The sequence below is a fragment of the Crinia signifera genome, chromosome 19 (genome assembly GCF_055691185.1).
Source record: "Crinia signifera chromosome 19, ASM5569118v1, whole genome shotgun sequence".
In the NCBI taxonomy this organism is placed as follows: domain Eukaryota; kingdom Metazoa; phylum Chordata; class Amphibia; order Anura; family Myobatrachidae; genus Crinia; species Crinia signifera.
In genome coordinates, this window is record NC_139226.1 from 39,281,771 (window position 1) to 39,304,479 (window position 22,709).

General features: G+C 47.2%; 1 protein-coding gene across 2 annotated transcripts in view; it reads right to left on the reverse strand.

Annotated features, from left to right (window-relative positions):
• Positions 1-6,056: 6,056 nt before the first annotated feature.
• The window catches only part of LOC146042410 (tetraspanin-4-like), a 62,526-nt gene continuing 45,873 nt past the window's right edge, over positions 6,057-22,709 (reverse strand). For both annotated transcript variants that reach the window (XM_083162394.1, XM_083162393.1), the window contains 4 exons: positions 22,299-22,400; positions 21,202-21,330; positions 8,002-8,085; positions 6,057-7,908 (listed from right to left, as the gene is read on the reverse strand). In XM_083162394.1, coding sequence (XP_083018520.1) covers positions 7,840-7,908; positions 8,002-8,085; positions 21,202-21,330; positions 22,299-22,400 — 384 coding nt within the window. In that variant the 3' untranslated portion in view covers positions 6,057-7,839. The remainder of the gene's footprint in view (positions 7,909-8,001; positions 8,086-21,201; positions 21,331-22,298; positions 22,401-22,709) is intronic.

Below are 22,709 nucleotides of genomic sequence, written 5' to 3' on the forward strand. Positions count from 1 at the left end.
CTGAACAAAATGCCTCGTTTGTAAATACATATAGAAATTTTTATCTGTAATGTTATACTTTTCTTTCATTGCCGAAAATGACATTACCGTTCCACCCGGGTCAAAGACATCCTTCACTGCTGATATGCCTTTTGTTTTCCATCCTACAAAATTAGCATTTTCCAACCCCGGTTTAAAACATGGATTCCCCCAGAGAGTTATAAAAGGTGTGCTGTCATATCTGCGCCCCAGTCTTTTATTTAAAGCTAGCCATGATACATAAGTATTTTTAAAAAGTATAGACTCAAATATATGCGGTGGGATGAATGATTTTGGGGCATGCAGCAGGGCTGCTGGTGAGAAAGGGGAGAATATGTTTTCTTCTAAAGTCAGGTTTGTATACGTTGATCTATTAGTAAGCCAATCTGTTATATATCTGAAATGTGCCGCTTGGGTGAAATATTGTATGTTGGGGAGTCCAAAACCTCCCTCTGTTTTGGGTAAACATAGTCTTGGTAAAGATATTCTAGGCCTTTTTCCTGCCCAGATAAACTGTCTGAATATTGAATGGCATTTTATGATGTCTTTTCTAGTCAGCTTTATGGGTAGCATCTGTAGTATATATGATAACTTAGGGAATATAATACTTTTAATTACTGTTATTCTGCCTAGCAGAGACAACGGTAGTGACTGCCAATTATTCAATAAGTTTGAGATTTTGTTAAGGATGGGGCGTATGTTGGTATTATATAACGTGTCAAAACTGAATGGGATCTGAACTCCTAGGTATTTCAGGGAAGTTTGGCATATTTTGAACTTTTCAAATATGGGATCAGTTAGGAATGTTGATATTTGGCCATTTAGTGGGAGTAATTGTGATTTATCATAATTCACTTTAAATCCTGTGAATCTACTATAAACGTCAATTATTTGTGTTATTGCTGGGATAGATTTGCTTGGATCCGACAGAAATAATAATAGGTCGTCTGCAAATAGGCTTAATTTTAATTCTGTATGTCTTATTTGTAACCCTTTATATTCTATAGCCGCTCTAAGTTTGATGGCTAATGGTTCTATTGACATTGCAAAAAGCAATGGCGAGAGGGGGCATCCTTGGCGGGTTCCCCTCTGAATCGGGAATGTTGGGGAAAGATAACTATTAGCCAGTATTTGGGAGGAGGCATTGCAATACAACGCCTTGATTGCTGTAATATATTCTGTCGGGATTCCAAAGCGATTTAATGTTTTATACAGATGATCCCAGGTTACTAGATCAAACGCTTTTTCAGCGTCTAGGGATAGCAAAGCCTGTGGGTTAGTTGTCTTATTTGTTTGCAGCCACTGCATCGCTGTCAATACTTTTCTTACATTGACTGTTGAGTGCCTGCCCCAAATAAACCCTGTTTGATCTGCGTGAATTATGGATGGTAATAGTAACTTTAGGCGGTCTGCAAGGATTTTTGTATATATTTTGTAGTCTGTGTTTAACAGGGAGATTGGCCTGTAAGAGGCTGGTTGGGTTGGGTCTCTCCCTGGTTTTAATAGAATTTTTATGATGGCTGAGTTAAAATATTGGGGCAGGGGGGCGCCTTTTAAAAAGGTGTTAAACATTAATGCTAATGAGCTTACTATTTTTGGGGCCAATAATTTGTAAAATTCATTTGTTAATCCGTCAGGGCCGGGCGTTTTGTTAGGTTTTAGATTTTTAATTACATTTAATATTTCCTCCTCAGTGATTGGTCTCGTGAGTGGGTATGTGTCTTCTGTTGCTAGTGTTGGGATAGATATTGAATCCCAGAAGGCCTTGCTGGCATCTTCGTCTATTATGGGATTGGCATATAGTGCAGAATAGAAGTTGTGCAGGGTGTTTGCTATGGCTTGGCCTGAGTTTTGCAGATTCCCTTGGGGGTCTGTCAGTGCAGTAATTATCGTTGGGGGGAATTGGCCTTTAAGTAAGCTTGTTAATAATTTGTTAGATTTGTTGCCTAGGTTATGGTAACGACTATGTGTTAGGAAAGAGCGTCTTGCTTCCTGTTGAGACAACAGATTGTCGAACAATTGTTTATGGTGGAGGTATTTGTCTTTATTCGTCTTAGTAGGGTTGCGTTTAAACTGTTGATAAGCGTTAGTTAATTCTGTTTGCGTTTCTAGATATAGTTTAGATGATTCTTTATTATTTTTCGCACAGTAGGAAATTATTTCTCCCCGTAAGACAGCTTTGGAAGCCTGCCAAAATGTTTGGCATGCATTTGTTGCCATTTCTTTGTTTTCATAAGAATACACTGTCCAGGTGTGTTCTACCATCTCTTTAAACTTTTTTGAGTTGGCCAGTCTAGTTGGATATCTCCACTGTATATATGGGCCCCTATCTACCTGTGAGTCTAGGTCAGCCCAGCATGCTGCATGATCTGACAGGCATATAGATTCTATTCCTGAATCTCTAGTTCTCGGGAATAATGTGGTCGAGATAAGTATGTTATCAATTCGAGACAGGGTATCATGGACTAGAGAGTGACATGAGTATTCTTTTTCTAGAGGATGCTGGGCTCGCCAGATATCCGTTAAGTGTAGCTGAGTCAATAGTAGGGGAATGCCTAGCTTCGGAGCAGTTCTACGACTCGATGTGGGGGGGGTTCTATCTAAGTATGTAGAAGAAACAGTATTGAAGTCTCCTGCTAAAATTATATATTTGTCTAAATAGGGGGTCAGGAGCTTTACAATTTTCCTAAAAAAATCGGCGGAAAACACATTAGGTGCATACACATTGCATAGAACATAACGAACTGCATGTATTGTCACGTCTATTATTGTATATCTTCCTTCAGGGTCGCTCTTAGTGGAGTGTATGATCACCGGTATACTTTTCTTTACCATAATAGCCACTCCTCGAGACTTTGTATTATATGGGGCTGAGGCTAATAAGGACCAACCTAGCGTATTTAGTTTCAACATTTCTGTGGGGGATAAATGAGTTTCCTGGAGGAATGCTATGTCGATCTTCAATTTATTTAGATATTGTAATATTTTTTTCCTCTTTGAGGGTAGGTGGAAGCCGCGCACATTAAATGTGCCGATCCTTATCTGAGCCATCTTTTATGAAAGAAGGGTAGGATCTCAGCCAGATCAATGAGTCTATGCATTTTAGGGGGGGTATTGAAGGTCGACCTAGAGCATTCATGTTTCATATGTAACCAGGGGGGGGTGGACATGACACAAGGGGGGAGACACAAAAGGGCACAATCAATAACATTAAGAAAATATAATAGTAAAATGTAACTTGTAGGCAATGCCAGTTTTTTGATGAAGGTATAAAACCACCATGTGAACATTGTAAACATTTCTACCTCAATGCCTACCGTAATTAGACTTAACTGACTTCCCGATAGCCAGATCGCCAAGTGGCTGACTGGTTCTCCGGGGCTAGACATAGTGTCTAGCTTCTATTGTACTTTTAACCTAACTTTGAGCTATTGTGGCTCGCCTCAGCCTTACTTAACTAGAATGTAGTTGTCGTTTCAATTTTAGCTATAATCTGAGTAAACTTATCTCTCGAAAACAAAAACATAACAGTAACAGTGTCAGTTCGTATATCCTGTGAAGAGAATATTAAATATACATTCCCAGCTGACACATAATAATATTCAAAACCTGAGAGTCGGCATATGATTATGCCGTCTTGTGTCCTGGAGTAACTCGGATTCGAGTTGTCTCTTTTCGCCTTTGGGTTCCATAAGAAAAGGCTGTTGGTATATATGTCAGTAAGGTCAACTGCCAATTTTGATTGTAGTGCAAAGGCATCAAAACAGTTTCCAGGTTTTTGCTGCTTTTAGTGGCACGTATCCTCTCCTGATGCTACTCCTCTTCCTCAGGGGGGGAGGGATTGAAAGCTTCTTGTGCCTCCTCCATGAGAAATCTGTCTGCGTCTTGAACAGTAGAGAAGTCTTTATAGGAGTTTCCACAGAACAATCGCAGGCGTGCTGGGAACATTAGGGCAAATTTTTTGCCGTCTTGTACTAGTTTAGTGCACAGTGGGGAGAATTCCTTACGTGCACGCAGGACTTCAGCCGAGTAATCCTGGAAGATCAGTATGGTCTTGGAGTTCCATTGTAGGCGTTTCTGTTTGCGGTATGCAACCCAAATTGCTTCCTTGTGGAGAAAGTTTAGACTTTTAAATATAACTGGGCGTGGTCTAGGGTCAGGATCAGCCCGCGGTGGTCCCAGTCTATGTGCCCTTTCCACTATCATTCTGGTGCATTGATCCTGTATGTTTAATAGTTCAGGGAGGGTTTGGGTGATGAAGGAGTATAGAGCCGGGCCTTTTACCGTTTCAGGGAGACCTAGAATTCTGAGGTTGTTACGTCTCGACTGATTCTCAAGGCTGTCTACTTTGTTTAGCAGTTGGTATTGCGTTTTCTGCATGGAGTCTGTATGTGCTTTCATTTTGGCTACATCTTCAAACACCTCTCCCAACCTTTGTTCATTAGTATTCACTTTTTTAGCGATTTGCTTGATTTGGGATTTTATATCTTGCACAGCCTGGGTCATCTTGGCTGTGTGTGTGTCCATTATTGGGTTTACAGTTTCTTGTACTGCGCGGACAATATCTGCATATGTGAGAGGGGCTGTCTGTGAGTGGGGTGGCTGCCCTTGTGTTTGGTCAAATAAATCAGTTTGCGAATCCATTATGTGACCTGGTCCCTCATTACTTACTGAGGCTTCTCTGTCTTGAAAGGAGAATTGCTGCAGGTCTGGTACCTGTGTGGCAGCCATTTTGTGGGCGCTCTTACTTCTTTGTGGGCGTGGATGCTGCACTTCTTTGGTGTTGTTTGAGTTCAAGTGCCGGTTCATCAGGGCTATTATGGGTAGTAGCGGTAGGTTCTGGGGACGGGGAACCAAATGTAGGGTCCACTGCACTCCACTATCGTGGTTGTGTGCCTCGCAGCTCTGCTGATGGTGTCGCACGTCTCTGCTGCTGGCACACTCTCTGCCCTTTTAAACTTTCTCCTGCTGGTGGGGGGGAGTGAACAGCTTATTCTTGCTGTTGAAGGGTATTATTATTGGTGGCAATGGCAGGTTCTGGGTGCCAGGGTCTGGTTAGGGAGTCTTCTATTGGACTTTGCTTTAAGCTGTGCTGCTTGGGGCTCTGCTGGTGACGTCACCCGCCACCGCCGCCGGAGCGCTCTCCGCACTGAGAGCCCTTCTCCTACTAGCGGGGTGACGAGCGTTTCGTTCTTGGGGCTCGTGGGGGCTGCCGTGTGCTGAGGTAACGTGATATAGTTACCAGGGTCTGGTCTCCGGGTCCGCGGCTCGTCGCTGTCGGGTGTGTGCGCCTCGCGGCTCTGTCGGTGACGTCACACGCCGCCGCTGCTGCCGGAGCGTTCTCTTCTCTGTGTGCCCTTCTCCTGCTGACGGGGAGGCGGGCGGCTCGCTTCCGATGCCTGCGGGTGCTTCGGCTGAATTACCGGTGTGTTGAATCTGGCTTGTGAGGGTTCTGGTGTGGTGTTTTAGCTCTAATATGCTGGGGCGGCCACGGAGCTCCTGACCACACGTCCTCTCACATCCCCGCCGGAACCGGAAGTCGAAAACAGGGTTTTTAACACATTTTCCATTTGATACATCCCTGCCTTAGTGTGTACACACATGTTTTGGGTTCAGTGTAGCATAATGATGTGCAGCACAGTCAGGTACGGGCAACCAATCAAATTCTACTTATTTATTTAGAACCTTCTACAAGATAATAGATAGGATCTGAGTGGTTGCCCATAGCAACATCCCATTTCATATAGCATTCCCATCTTAGTAAATAAACCTCTTATAGTGTAAAATGCAGTGAATGGGCTGAGATACTGAATGTAGGAAATGAGAACGTGAGAGTTGTTCACTGTAAAGCGCACACATGCATGACAACACCATACACACAAGATACGCGCTGGTGAGGAGTTGTCAAAGGTGATAGTGTCACAGAATATGGGTGTAAGGCACCGTCCACAGCACGTAGTGTTCATTGTGTGTGTGTGTGTGTGTGTGTGTTCTAGGCCTATGCCAGCTCTCCACCTCCCAGTCATGACAACAACAGCACCAGTATAATACATCTTTTATTGGTCTGTAACACAGATCTGGGTAGTTTATGTACTTTGTGCTCAGCGACGGCTAATATTTACACTCCTAGCTAACTTCTGATGAGAGGACACATAGCTGCGTTGTATGGGGTATATACATTGGTTACAGCTTGTAGCACCAAGGCACTAGCTATAATCAAACAGTGAGAAGCAATGAAAGTGTAACCCTACTGGGCTTTACGTGTATTACACCACCGGGGAACACTGGAGTCTATTACTGAAGCGTTTCTGGAGCAAACAGAAGTCTCTTAAAATGGCATCCGGTCCCTAGGTCCCACTGCAGTCAGAAAGCCTCCATTATAACAGGATTCTAAGCATATAGTACATTGTATATGGGACATTGTCAGTTTTTTACTCTGAATGGTAAAACTGCTCCAGAACCAATCAAATATTTGTCTAGCAGTAGACAGACAAAAGCTAATTGCTGATTGGTTGCTAGGGCGTTTGCACAGCGAAGGACCTAGCGCTCAGTGACTACAGGCACTAAGATTTATGATGCTAATATTAACATAAAGGATTTGTTCCAAACCTTAGCTTCAGTATAACCATGTTACTATTTAGATAAGTACAAAGCACTCAAATAATGGAAGCGATCAATGACTATGATCAATATCAGAGGTGTTAGTTTAAACTTATATCAACATTGCTGAAATCTTACAGTCCCTGTAATGCATGGCAGTGATTGTATATAACATAAAGGAAAGCAAACATAGCTGACATTTCATCGTCCTAATGCCCCTTTATTAGGCTCTGTATTCCGCTAGGGGTATCGTTATTCCACCAGAAGTGATCAGTCCGCTAGAAGAGGTGGTTACTGTTTTACACACACACAACCTTTACATATTAGTATAAAAGAGAGATTTCAAAGGCTTCCTACATTCCAAGGTTTGTTACGCAGAGTAGGTACATGCCTGGATTTATACGAGGTGCTGGCACTTTATAAATAAGAATAATAAAAAGAATGTTAGCGGTTTTTCTAAGCAGTAGACCAAGTTACCCTATACCCCCCCCCCCCAGTAAGAAGTGTGTGTCCATTCGTAGAACTGGTAGAGCCCTTATTCTGCAAAGCCGCCTCCCAGCAGACCCGGCGCACTGTTGACGTTTGTAGATTCAAAAAAGCAAAACAAAAACATTCTTTTTAGCATTTTCGTTGACCTCTATATGTAAAATACACAGGAGAAATTCCCACCGCGGGCTTAAGAAAAAAACTTGCACCCGCCTTTTTCAGCCATGCGGGTGTTTGTTATCATTGGCGTCTATAACAAGATATCTGTATCCGAGACTGATCAAGTTGTGCCACTTTTAAAATGATCTTGGTTGGCGATGCCGTGCACATCATTCCGGGTGTGCTTTCGTAGGCAACGGATCCACATAACAGGAAATTGTTCATTTAACGGCTTTGGTGTTTTAAAAAGAGAAGAAAAGCCCTTGTCCTCTTCTATGACCAGGCTGTTCAACGGCTGACTGGAGTAGCCGCATTGTACAGGGGGCAAGGTGTTGTTGGTAGGGCGTTAAGACTGGGGCGGAGTAAGGTTTATCTCTCTTTAAAAGGATCAGAGGTAAAGAGAATCGCAATGGGCATTGGCCCTTGTGCAGAGCGTAGTAGTTGAGCGCAACCTTGCAGCTTCGGGTGAGCAAAGAAGACAGTCTCTCATCCAGGTGGATATAAATGGGTATTCTCACCGGAGCATGGAAGAACAGCAAAGGCATCATCATGCAGACTCCTTGCCAGCATCTCCGACTATTCGTAATACTTCTCCGCCTTGAGAACTTGACAGTACATCAGCATGGAGAAGATCAGACCGAATACCTACACAGGCCGGAGTGAGAGACCAGAGGAGGTGAGTTGTAGCATCAGTCCCATTATCTCAGACAGAAGGATTATTTATGTGTCATCACTCACCTGTACAACAAGGATGCAGATGCCAAAGATGCCCACAGAGGAAATGTTACTTCCGACCCAACTCTTCACTTTCTCATAGCAGGACTGCAAGAGAAAAGTCGTACATTATACAAGACAGCAGCAGCAATCTAAAGGACCGTGAGACTGATTCGGCATGCACGCGGCATCTTAGTTATATGCAATCTGTAGCAATGCAAATGCAGGAGTAGGTGCATACAATCCCTGCTTGCACACCACCTCCTGCCTGCGCACCACCTCCTGCCTGGGCACCACCCCCTGCCTGCATACCATCTCCTGCTTGCACACCACCCCCTGACTGGGCACCACTCCCTGCCTGGGAAAAACCTCCTCCTGCCTGCACACCACCTCCTGCTTGTACACCTTCCCCCCTGCCTGCACACCTCCTCCTGTCTTCATACCACCCCCTGCCTTCACACCACCTCCTGCCTGCACACCACCTCCTGTCTGCACACCCCCCTGCCTGCATACCTCCTCCTGCCTACACACCACCTCCTGCCTTCACACCACCTCCTGCCTTCACACCACCTCCTGCCTGCACACCACCTCCTGCTTGTACACCCCCCCTGCCTGCACACCTCCTCCTGCCTGCACACCACCTCCTGTCTTCATACCACCCCCTGCCTGCACACCACCTCCTACCTGCACACCACATCCTGCCTGCACACCACCTCCTACCTGCACACCACCTCTGACTGGGCACCACCCTCTGCCTGCACACCTCATCCTGTCTTTATACCACCCCCTGCCTTCACACCACCTCCTGCCTGCACACCACCTCCTGCTTGTACACCCCCCTGCCTGCACACCTCCTCCTGCCTGCACACCACCTCTTGCTTGTACACCCCCCTGCCTGCACACCTCCTCCTGCCTGCACACCACCTCCTGTCTTCATACCACCCCCTGCCTGCACACCACCTCCTGCCTGCACACCACATCCTGCCTGCACACCACCTCCTACCTGCACACCACCTCTGACTGGGCACCACCCTCTGCCTGCACACCTCATCCTGTCTTCATATCACCCCCTGCCTTCACACCACCTCCTGCTTGCACACCACCCCTGCCTGGGCGCCACCCCCTGCCTGCATACCATCCCTGCCTGAACAACCTTCTCCTGCCTGCACACCACCTCTTTCCTTGATTCCATCCCCTGCCTGCATACCACCTCCTGCCTGCATACCACCTCCTGCCTGCACGCCACCTCATGTATGCATGCCACCCCCTGCTTGCACCACCCCCTGCCTGCACACCACCTACTGCTTGCACACCACCCCCTGCCTGCATACCACCTCCTGTCTGCATACCACCCCCTGCTTGCACCACCCCCTGCCTGAGTGCATTCCATCTCCTGACTGCACACCACCCCCTGCCTGAAATTATGATTATTAAAATTGCCTCTCGCATGGGTTCGTGATGTTCCACTGCAACTGCAGCCTGGAGTCAGACCTAACTCAGACTTGCAGTGGGAGGGTGGCTAGCGGGGCAAACAAAACTGCATTTTCGACACAATCCTTGGTCTTAGCAGGCCCCAGAAACAGCGGTAACACGTACCCGTTTTCCCAAGTGCTGGTTGCACCGGCCCATTCCAGCAAACAAATCTGCTTGTCAGAATGGATCCTGCACATGCGCAGTCTCCCGATGTTTGATGCTTATGAATTAACAGAATGCTTCTTCTGCAGAAAAATACCAACCGGACTGTAGTACCATATTTAGCCACCAGATGTCACAGTAGCAATTGCTATGTAGACTAGAGAAACCTTTTTGGTCCACAGCTAGAACTCTCCATATACTAAAGTGAAACGCAGGAATATACAGTATTTATCTTTGCTATCTATAACCATTTATGGCAGCGATAAAAAAAACTTTCGTCATCATTTACCAATAATGCCAAATTATATCCAGCTGCCCAGGAATACTTTCTAACAGAACAGTGAAGGAACAGATAATGCTGGGTTTTAAAATATAATTTGGTATATTATTTAGGTACTAGTAAAAAGTCAGTCAAAATAACAGCTTCTGCAATGTACTTTCACTTTGAGCTGTGACAGGTTTTACTTTAATTTTGAGCTGTGACAGTTTTTAACCCACAAACTCTCCACCTCACCCCCAGTTCCTATCTGCTCCTACCTCCACAATCTCTGTATTCACAGCTCCCTCTCTCCATATCCGGCAAGTTTGAAACAGATCAATGTCCCTGCAAAAATAGCTTTCACTTTCTGTTGTGGCATCTTTTAGCACACAAAGGAGTAATTTGCTCATCAAGTGGCCTCTAGTGGTCACTGGCGGTACTTCAACTCATAATCCACTACCTATACGCTTATGGTAACTGAACATTACATAGGTAACAAAATCAAATACATTGGGTTCTAGACTAGTTCAACAATCAATAATAAAATACGGACAAAAACGCCAAAACTTACTATCTAAGATAGTGGTTCCCACACTGGGTGCACATGCTGGGGTGCTATGGGTTGGCATACCTGCCAACACTGTGATCCACCCAAAAAAGGGTGTGGCATTGACAAAAGGGGGCATGGTCCATCACCAAATATAATTGTTTATTATAATATTAAATTTCCTTGGGATAAGCAAAACCAGTTCTGGTAGCTGCCAATCAATTAATATGTGGTTAAACCAAAGCACATCTAGGTCACACCACATAGCAAGCACACCCAGGCCACACCACATAGCAAGCTCAACCAGGCCACACCACATAGCAAGCACACCCAGGCCACACCACATAGCAAGCACACCCAGGCCACACCACATAGCAAGCTCAACCAGGCCACACCAAATAAGCACACCCAGGACACAGCACATAACAAGCACACCCAGGACACACCACATAGCAAGCTCAACCAGGCCACACCAAATAAGCACACCCAGGACACAGCACATAACAAGCACACCCAGGCCACACCACATAACAAGCACACCCAGGCAACACCACATAGCAAGCACATCCAGGCCACACCACATAGCAAGCACACCCAGGCCACACCACATAGCAAGCACATCCAGGCCACACCACATAGTAAGCACACCCAGGCCACACCACATAGCAAGCACACCCAGGCCACACCACATAGCAAGCACACCCAGGCCACACCACATAGCAAGCACACCCAGGCCACACCACATAACAAGCACACCCAGGCCACACCACATAACAAACACACCCAGGCCAGATCCCATAACAAGCACAACCAGGCCGCACCACATAAGCACAACCAGGCCGCACCACATAGTAAGCACAACCAGGACTAACCAGATAACAAGCACACCCAGGCCGCACCACATAACAAGCACACCCAGGCGCACCACTTAGCAAGCACAACCAGACCACACCAAATAAGCACACCAAGGCCGCACCACATAGCAAGCACAACCAGACCACACCAAATAAGCATACCCAGGCCGCACCACATAAGCACACCCAGGCCACACCACATAACAAGCACAACCAGACCACATCACATAACAAGCACACCCAGGCCACACCACATAACAAGCACACCCAGGCCACACCACATAACAAGCACCTTCAGGCCACACCACATAATACCGTGTTCTCACTGCCAGTGAGAAATACACAGCTTTCCCCCCCTGCAGGGACTGACCCCCATTCTCACTGCAAGGCAAATTCCCGGGTGAAGAAGTTCTACCCGGTAATTTGCCTTTTAACACAGGGTTTTTCTGCAGTGTGAAAGGGTCAATCCGTGTCTGCATACCCGGATCTCAAACACAGGAAAAAGGAGGGTTTTACCCGAGTATGAGATCCGGGTATGCGACCCGTTCACACTGCAGAAAAACCTGTGTTAAAAGGCAAATTCCCGGGTCGACATGATAGACCCGGGAATTTTCCTGCAGTGAGAACGGGGTATTACTGACCCTAAGGATAACACGTAGGCACATGCTTTTGAAGGGGGAGATTCTCTAAGAATCTCCGCCCCCCTTCGCCGCCCATCGCATTTATAATTATCGCATATGTTCTAACATATGAGATAATTATAGCAAAGGACAGCTCTTGCGTTAAGAGCTGTCCTTTGCGGTGAGAGTCGCCGGGTCACAGCAGGTCCCGGCAGCTCCCCCCTCCCTCCCACATAGCAAGCTCAACCAGGCCACACCACATAGCAAGCACACCCAGGCCACACCACATAGCAAGCACACCCAGGCCACACCACATAGCAAGCTCAACCAGGCCACACCACATAGCAAGCACATCCAGGCCACACCACATAGCAAGCACACCCAGGCCACACCACATAGCAAGCACACCCAGACCACACCACATAGCAAGCTCAACCAGGCCACACCACATAGCAAGCACACCCAGGCCACACCACATAGCAAGCACACCCAGGCCACACCACATAGCAAGCACACCCAGGCCACACCACATAGCAAGCTCAACCAGGCCACACCAAATAAGCACACCCAGGACACAGCACATAACAAGCACACCCAGGCCACACCACATAGCAAGCACACCCAGGCCACACCACATAGCAAGCTCAACCAGGCCACACCAAATAAGCACACCCAGGACACAGCACATAACAAGCACACCCAGGCCACACCACATAACAAGCACACCCAGGCAACACCACATAGCAAGCACATCCAGGCCACACCACATAGCAAGCACACCCAGGCCACACCACATAGCAAGCACATCCAGGCCACACCACATAACAAACACACCCAGGCCACATCCCATAACAAGCACAACCAGGCCGCACCACATAAGCACAACCAGGCCACACCACATAGCAAGCACAACCAGGACTTACCAGATAACAAGCACACCCAGGCCGCACCACATAACAAGCACACCCAGGCCGCACCACATAGCAAGCACAACCAGACCACACCAAATAAGCACACCCAGGCCGCACCACATAAGCACACCCAGGCCACACCACATAACAAGCACAACCAGACCACATCACATAACAAGCACACCCAGGCCACACCACATAACAAGCCCACCCAGGCCACACCACATAACAAGCCTCCAGGCCACACCACATAATACTGTGTTCTCACTGCCAGGGACTGACCCCCATTCTCACTGCAAGGCAAATTCCCGGGTGAAGAAGTTCTACCTGGTAATTTGCCTTTTAACACTGGGTTTTTCTGCAGTGTGAAAGGGTCAATCCGTGTCTGCATACCCGGATCTCAAACACAGGAAAAAGGAGGGTTTTACCCGAGTATGAGATCCGGGTACGCGACCCGTTCACACTGCAGAAAAACCTGTGTTAAAAGGCAAATTCCCGGGTCGACATGATAGACCCGGGAATTTTCCTGCAGTGAGAACGGGGTATTACTGACCCTAAAGATAACACGTAGGCACATGCTTTTAAAGGGGGAGATTCTCTAAGAATCTCCGCCCCCCTTCGCCGCCCATCGCATTTATAATTATCGCATATGTTGTAACATATGCGATAATTATAGCAAAGGACAGCTCTTGCGTTAAGAGCTGTCCTTTGCGGTGAGAGTCGCCGGGTCCCAGCAGCTCCCCCCTCCCTTACACACCCGGCGCTGCTGCTGCTGCGCCGGGCTCTCCTCCTCCCTGCACCCGGAAGAGGATCAGTGCAGGGAGGAGGTCACAGGTCCGGGCAGCACTGCGCTGTGCTGCCCGGACACAGGTGAGGGAGGAGGGGGCGATGCGGGGCGGCGGGGGTCCGTGCGGGGCGGCGGCGGGTCGTTGCGGGGCGGCGGTGGGATGCGGTAGAAGCCCATTGGCTTCTATGGGGCATCGCCAGATTTTTCTGGCGATGCCCCCCGCTGCGTTAACCCAGCGGGGGGGATGCTTACAGCATCCCAAAATGCGGTAAAACCCCCGATAACGGGGTTTTTACCGCATTTCTTGCATAGAGAATCTCCCCCTAAATCCTTTTTTAAGAATGAAACTTTTGGCCTATGGGTGCCATGAACAAAGCGCTGATACTCTAGAACATCCGCCCCTGCTCCCGAGTGCAACCTCTCATTTGCATGCGAGTGAATGTGTACGTTTACACACCCACTCGCATGCTGCCGGTCACTCACCATCAAATGATTTTTATGACCCTCAGGGACGGGGCCGAATTTGCCCCGCTACGATCTGAATCAGCCCCAAAGTTCATTGGTTTTATATCGGATGGTATTCAGAATAATTTTTGTTTATATTATAGCTTCTATACCAAATACATATTTTAATATTAGGATTTGTTTTGACCTCCCATCATAGACAGCGCAGACTTATATCTCTATTAAACTAAAAATATGGGCAACGTGGATATTGTAAGTGGGTGATAAAACAAAAATGATGTGTGGGTCAGCGGGGAACTGGGTCATGTCCCTCCCACAGGTCATGGCACCTAGAATCAGGCTCCCGGACGGCCTTGTGCTAACCGAGACTTAAAAAGCATCACCAAAGGGCCTACAACAAAAGACACATTCTCTGCAGTCTGAGCACGCAGCAGCAGGATATTCATTACAAACCACATTAGGAAATTCTTTCAGGTATAAAAAAAAAAAATCCGAATCAATCTATAGACATATACACAGTCAGACAGAATGGTTTCAGGCTTAATTGCTCCTATACGTGTCAGAGTTCAGTCTATTGATGTGTCTGACACACTAATTAGGCCGGAGAAGACGCTGGCCTCTACTTTCTACAACACAACATTGCTTTTCGCTGACAAATAACTGTTATTGTTCCCTGCTGCGCGCAGGCATAATTTCAGCTGTACGCGATAACGTAGTGCCATTTCTGTAACACAGCGCAGTATGTTCTATTGCTTATTGTAGTTTGGTTATTCGCCCCGCTAATATAGATGACAGCAGTGGAAATGATCACTCTAATGCTCTCGTACAATTCAGAGCAGCTGAAGTCGTTCTCCGCAGTGCCAGATAGGCTGTTTGTATGAGATAAACTTCATATAGCGGACCGGGAGACTTCATGATCTACCAACGTCAGTGTGGCAGGTGAGTCACAGTGTGTGCTGATGGGAGACCCTGATCCTTCCACTATACAAAGCGTAGTCTGTGATGTCCTACTATCCTTCATTCCTCTTTGTTATATATGGACCCATGCATTACTGCACTGACAGGATCATCCAAGGAAATATGTCACTGCCTTCCACAAGACCAACTCACGTGTCTCCTAAAATACTGAGTGCTGCTGTGAACTTTCGATTCACACACTGACTACAGGGCTGTCCTATATCTGCCAATATGAAAGCAGAGTACACAAAAAAGATGGAAATGAAAAACGAAATAACACTTGTTGCATTAATAATAAAAATGATATACCAAATTATCTGTAGATGCGCTCCAGCGAGACCAATGCGTTGCAGAAGAGGCATGGAGAAAAGAAATGCGCTACGGGCTAGGGGTATAGAAAAGAAATGCGCTGCAGGTCAGGGACAGAGATAAGAAATGCAATGCAGGTGAGGGACAGTGAGAAGAAATGCGCTGCAGGTGGGGGACAGAGAAGAAATTTGCTGCAGGTAAGGGACATAGAGAAGAAACGCGCTGCAGGCGAGGGACAGAGAGAAGAAATGCGCTGCAGGTAAGGGACAGAGAAGAAATGCGCTACAGGTGGGGACAGAGAGGGAGAGAAATGCGATGCAGGCAAGAGGCATAGAGAAGAAAAGCGCTGAAGGTGGGGGACAGAGAGTGAAATGTGCTGCAGGCAAGGGGCATAGAGAAGAAATAAGCTGCAGGCAAGGGGCATAGAGAAGAAATGTGCTGCAGACAAGGGGCATAGAGAAGAAATGCACCACAGGGGAGGGATGGAGAGAAGAAATTCGCTGCAGGAAAGGTACAGAGAGAGAAAAAGTGCTGCAGGCAAGGGGCAGAGAGAAGAAATGTGCTGCAGGTGAGGGACACAGAGAAGAAATGCACTGCAGGTGAGGGACACAGAGAAGAAATGTGCTGAAGATGAAGGACACAGAAGAAATGTGCTGCAGATGAAGGACACAGAAGAAATGTGCTGCAGATGAAGGACACAGAAGAAATGTGCTGCAGATGAAGGACACGGTGAAGAAATGCGCTGCAGGCGAGGGGCAGGGAAGAATTGCGCTGCAGGCAAGGGATGGAGGCAAGAAATGTGATGCAGGTGAGGGATGGACAGAATAAACATGCTCCATGTCCATATCCACATGGAGCATTGCACAGTGGTGGGGGGGGGGGGGGGGGGATGTGCTGCATGGAGACTCTGCTCTTCCTGTACCAAATATACAGATATCACGGTCATGGCCAGCAGACTACAAGAGGCTGTGCTCCCCCTCGCTGCGCTCTGCCTTGTCCTATGCAAATTATTTCATCACTTTTTTAACGTCTCTCTTTCACAAGCTGCACATACAGAGACCAGCAGCCTCTGGTATTTACTTATTTATTGGGTATTTGCTACTAGCCTGATTGTTATTATTATAACTCTCAGCTCCCGCACAGTGACAGCCATGCTGCTAATGTATAATTATCCTCTGTCTGCTGTGTGTATCCTCACTGATGAGTTATACAGCAGGACGATGGGCTGTGTACACACTTTATCATCATGTAAATATAGACTTCGACGTTTCATCATGGATTTATGTGCTCGCTGGCATTTGCCGCATAATATAAAATATAAATGATGACATGTAAATTTAAATACCCTCTTTTTTGCTCCTGATAGGTCACACCGAGAGATTCATGGCCATTTGCTCCGGTCACCCAATGTAATGTATGGCACAGATCTGCCTTTACTCACACACGCTGACTACCGCGATGGTAGAAGTGATTTATGGGTGGAACGAAGGCGATTCCGAAGCAACACTAGACTGCGAGATAATCCATGAATCTCGGCCCATGTCAGTTCTCCGGAGTCATCAATAACTTCACTAACTAAATACGGCCACTGCTAGATGTCTAGGAAGGAGTCCAGGAATAATGTAATGGGGCCTACACATGGGGCGACGCTGCAGAGCGATCTGAGCAATGTAGAGCGCTCAGATCGCACAACATCGCTTACACAATGTGTAAGCGATGTGCTAAGCGATCTGTCAGGGCCGGTGTTCTCTGGTGAGAACGATGGCCCTGACCAGCAATTAACTAGACTTATCCAGCATGCTGGATATTAATCACCGTGCGATAGCGACGCGCGGGGACGCACATTGCTATCGATATGGTCCCTACACACTGAGCGATGTAGGGGCATTTTCTAAACGACCTAGTGATATCGCTGCCCTGAAATAGCCCCGTGTGTAGGCCCCAGTATACACACAATACAGGTTGAGTATCCCTTATCCAAATAGCCATTATCCAAATAATTCCGAAAACCATATATATCAGAATGTACTTTTTTTTTGCAAAAAAAACCTACTGGGGACATGATATGTAACCGGCACTACTGGGGACATATGTAACTGGCACTACCGGGGACATGATATGTAACTGGCACTACTGGGGACACGATATATAAATGGCACTACCGAGGACATGATATGTAACTGGCACTACCGGGGACATGATATGTAACTGGCACTACCGGGGACATGATATGTAACTGGCACTACCGGGGACACGATATGTAACTGGCACTACCGGGGACATGATATGTAACTGGCACTACCGGGGACATGATATGTAACTGGCACTACCAGGGACATGATATGTAACTGGCACTACCGGGGACATGATATGTAACTGGCACTACCGGGGACACGATATGTAACTGGCACTACCGGGGACATGATATGTAACTGGCACTACCGGGGACATGATATGTAACTGGCACTACCGGGGACATGATATGTAGGGTTACCACCTCATCCCTTTAATTCACAATATTAATTACACAGGGTCTTTGGCAGTGTAAAACCAGGTAAAATGGAGTCTTGAAGCCAGCCAGCCACAGAACCTGTGTAATTAATATGTGTCCGGAATTAAAGGGATGAGGTGGTCACCCTAATTATATGTAACTGGCACTACTGGGGACATCTGTAACTGGTACTATGTGTAAGAAAATGATTCAGTGTCTGAGATTGTACACAAACTTTGTTTCATATTTAAAAACCTTGTTTCATGCACAAATAAAATCTACATGACTGAAGAGTTGACATGCAGGAAGGTCAACATGACTGAAGGTTGACATGGGTTTGGTCAACAGGGTCATTAGGTTGGCATGGGGACGGTCGACAGTTAAACAGTCGACAAAGGGTTTTTTTACGCTTTTTTTGGAACCGACATGTGAGGGGACGTGGTGCTACGTTTCAGTGTCCATGTCGACTGTGTCTAAATTCGGGACAAAAAAGCATATTAGATAAGAGATACTCTCAACCTGTAGTATGTTCAAATGATTCTGAAGCTGGTGTTTTATATTCAACAGACTTCTTGCTTTTCAACACTTACCAGTTGATAAATGACTAATCTCAGTGACTGCTAACACGTCCTCTTCGCTGACCTACATTTCGTGCATGTGATAAAATATTCTGGGGTTTTTTTTAGATTTCTTTTTTTTTAAGAATGGAATACTTTATAAACAATGTTTAACGGTTTATACAATCTGGAAAAACTGAGTCCACTTAATCAAGACCTCACATATATAATAAATACAACTGGTATTATGACAAGCCAATCAGCTCCTGAAGTAAGTACCTGTGAAGTAATCCGCGTCCCCTCGTGGGGCTCGCTGCGCTCGCCATGCTTCGGGCTCGGTGGTTCGTTACACTCGCCACACTTTATAAAATCAACTCCACGCCGACGTGGATAGTGGGGGTATGAAAAGGTCGGTCGGACGCGTACCGAGTCCGCTCGCCACACTTTGGGGTGGCGTGGATAGTGGAATTAACAAGGTCTAAATTTTAGCGTGTGCCGGCGTGCAGGGAGTCTGGATTTAGACGCTTTAGCGTCTAAATTTTAGCGTGTGCCGGGGTGTCTAGTTTAGAAGCCCCGTACGTTAGCGGTGTGCCGGGGTGTCCAGTTTACATGCCCCCGTTGTCAGCGGTGTGCAGGACTGTCTATTTTACTGTGGAACTACAAGTATTAGTGACCTGTCAGCGCTGGGCAGCGCACGTTGCTGCTGCCAGCGCTACGCTGATAACGTAGATTACATATGTAAAGCAGGCACGCGCTGCGCTGAGAACAGCTAGAGCGGCACGCGCACAGTTAAACACAGAGTCTGGCAAGCTGCCAAGTTTCAAACACAGACTGTGCGCGCGGTGGTGCCGTGAAACTACACAAGTACCAATTATTCATAAATTTATATATAAAAAATAAAAAAAAACATAATAAATGTGGATGGTTTTGTATTCGTTGCGCTCCGTAATGGCTCCCACTTCCGGTGACGGAAATATGACGGCCATCTTGTAGAAGAGGAGGGCCATTATGTATAGCGGGGAGAGAAGGGGGCGGATGTGCTGCAGTGGCCCAGCATATGCCAGATGTTACTGGAATAATATCCAGCTGACAGAAGAGAAGTGGCTCTGGGAGTTATATGTATTAGAATAAAAACATACGTTCACAAAAATGTAAATGGAATCGTGCAATGTCCTAGATATGGCAAACTAGGATTAGATCTAAAAGGGTATGAGTCATTGTCAGGCTGGTCCATTAGCATATGGGATTAATGGGCGTTCCCATGAGAATGCTGGGCGTGCACCAGCTGCCCCGCCCACTTCCCCTGAGCGTCCACGCATATAATAAGTGCCTTTAGAGCTACTTTTATATTGCGTGCACCTTCGCCATCATTTGATGGTCGCCGACCATCGAATGATGGGGGCAGATACCACAAGGATGCAAATGGATGTTACTGTGTTCGCAAGCCCTGCGTGCGAATCCACCTTGCGAATGGGTGGCGGGAGTCAACCAGAATAACCCCCATAGTACCACCTGTCGGCACATGTCGGCTCAACAAAAACGTGAAAAACTCATGTCGAACTTTTTTACTGTGGACCTTCGCATTGTCGTCCTAATTCTTGTGTTGACCTTCCAACCCTGTCTACCTTAGCCATGTCGACCTATTCCCCGTCGACCTTCAACGGTTGATCCAATGCATGTCGGGAAGTGCCTCGGCCACTCATTCCACCCACCGCACCCACCCACAAGCCTAACTGCCTCCGCTGAGCTGCCCATGCTGAAGCCCACTGCTCTCGAAGGGATTCTAGAGAGCAGGCTTCTCCCTTCACCTCCGCATTTAATGCGGCACCGTCTGGTGAGCCAATCAGAGCTTGCCTACCAGCAGCCACTCTGATTAGCTGCCGGGCCCCAAGTTCCAATTGGCTCATAAGTCTTCGCAGTATTTTAAATAGCCGCCAGGGTCCAGAGGTGGAGGAGAAGCCTGCGCCCCTATACAAGCACTTCGGGAGCAGTGAGTTTCAGCGGGGGCAGCACAGCAGAAGGTGGGGGCTGTCCTTTGCCCTGCTCCCTCCCAGTGACCAGCATGGCAGAGCCGGGTGGTGAGTGAGTACCAAAGGGCCTTATGTGTCATGGAGGGGGGAGGAGGCCCGGGTCTAGACATCAGTCACGGGCCCCACAATTTCTAGTGGCAGCCTTGCCTAAGGGTTAGCTGCCGTTGCAGGTAGTAGATGATAGTAGTATGAGAGCTTACAATCTACATGAAAAGGGTGACACGGATGGGGAGACCGTGAGCAGAATAGCTCAATATATCAGGGCAGACCTGGGAAGATGGAACTGCACAAACTTGGTCAAATGCAGTTTGTAAAACATCTCCCAGCCAGGGCCCAGATGTAGTGGTCAGCGCTGGAACAGGGTAACTAAGTAATAATAGTACACACTTTATGGAGAGAGTCTGGAATGGTGGGATTTGCAGTGGGGAACCGTTTAGGGCAAGTCATTTTTGCAACACATAAATAGCAAGACTTCATGGCTATGTAATGGGTATGACAAATCAAACAAGGCTCCACTTGTTCACACAGAGAGCTGTACTGTTATATGAAGCACATGAAGGAATAACCACGAAGCAGCAATCACTACACTGTAGCATATGGATGGTCACCCTACAGCGCACATCCACTTGTCCCTGGAGATGTCCCCACAGCATAGATAAAATTCTAGGTGAGCAGAAGCTTCTGTGGAGTGGCAATGGGCAGCAGAGCGGAACCGGGAACCCCCCGAACTGGTCCCCATAGAGAACCTGACTTCCGATTTTTTATACATTTTTCAATTTTTAGAGAATAAAAATAGGCTCACGTCTTTCCACCAGGTGCTGGGAGTGCTCTGACAGGAAGCGCTGTGCTCCGTGCAGCAAGAGTGCGGCACAAGCGTGCTGTTCCGCACATCCAACCAATCAGTATAATTCTTCACTCCGCAACATCGAAACTGGAAGAAAAATGGAAAGAAATATATCAAATTCACTTTGTGCAAATAGTGGGCCTGCCTGATTCTGGTTCAGCTGGATGTAGCACAGCTGTGGCTTCCTTGTAAGCAGCAGATACTGTGTGTGATTGTGAACACATGGTAATGCATTTTATCATTATAGACTGAACTGTGGTATATGTAGCATCCGACTAAGACTTCTACTGAGCTCTGGTTCTATTTTCTGCTTATTTTTATGGAATATTGGATGCTAACAGCTTTATATTTACATTAGAATAATTGTTTTTTTATTGCATATTTACAATCAATATATACAGTAGCACAAAACCACAAATATACAAAAACACAAAGTATTTACATGTTGTGACGAAGTTGTAGCTATTCTCATTATTGATGTTAAATGAGGCATAAGGGACAACACAGCCTGATCAGGTATATGCCTTTTGCACCGCCGCAAAAACCCGGGTCAGCGGCGGTGTAAATGGGTCCACCCATGTCCCTTTACATGTGACTTCTACCTAGGTCCTGACTCCCCTGAGTATGCTGAGACATCAATGGGGGAAGCCCAACCTGTGGACCGCAGCGTCCGCAGGTTGGATGGGGGGCACACACAGCCTCTGCTGCTGTCTGCTGTACTCTGCAGACAGCAGTGGCGGCAGGGAGGAGGTGAATGGATGCCAGTGTGCGGCATCCATTCACCTTGCGGATGGGGGCAGCGGCTTACCTTTGTGCTGGGCTTGCCCCCAGCACGGCGATCGGCAGTCCCGGCGGGGGTGATCGCAGTCCCGGCTCTTGGAGATGATGTCATCTCCAAGCGCCGCTTCAGTATACACAGCGGGTAGGCACCGCAGTGTAAACGGTGCAAATCCTGGATCCGACCTGGCTTGGATCCGTGTTCCAAATGCCGGGTCGGATCCGGGATTTTTGGTGTAAAAGACGTATTAGTCACCAAGAATGCTCCTGCTGCCTACCTGAGTCTGCACTATGTCCCATGCATTGGTCAGTCCAAGGTTACCCTCCGTCTGATAGAGTGCAAGCCCTTTCTTCAGGTCATCCTGCGCATAACTGTGAAACTGCAGGAGAAAGGAACACTGGGTGAGTGCAGGTGGAACATATAAATAAGTACAGTATACGAAGCACAAAAGTCAGAACGTTAAAGCTTACGTATATGGGGAATGTTTCAGCATCTCGAGTACATGTCTATATATGAAAATGATTTAAGGGGGAAATCTCATACATTATTATATCATTCCAACATACAGGGCTGCTGAGAATTCCACCGGTCCCCACTACTAGGAGGTGTGTCCCTCCTCCAATGCAGCACCGCCTACTGAAGGGGGTGTGGCTATGCGGTTTAAGGGGCGTGTCAGCACTGCCTTGGC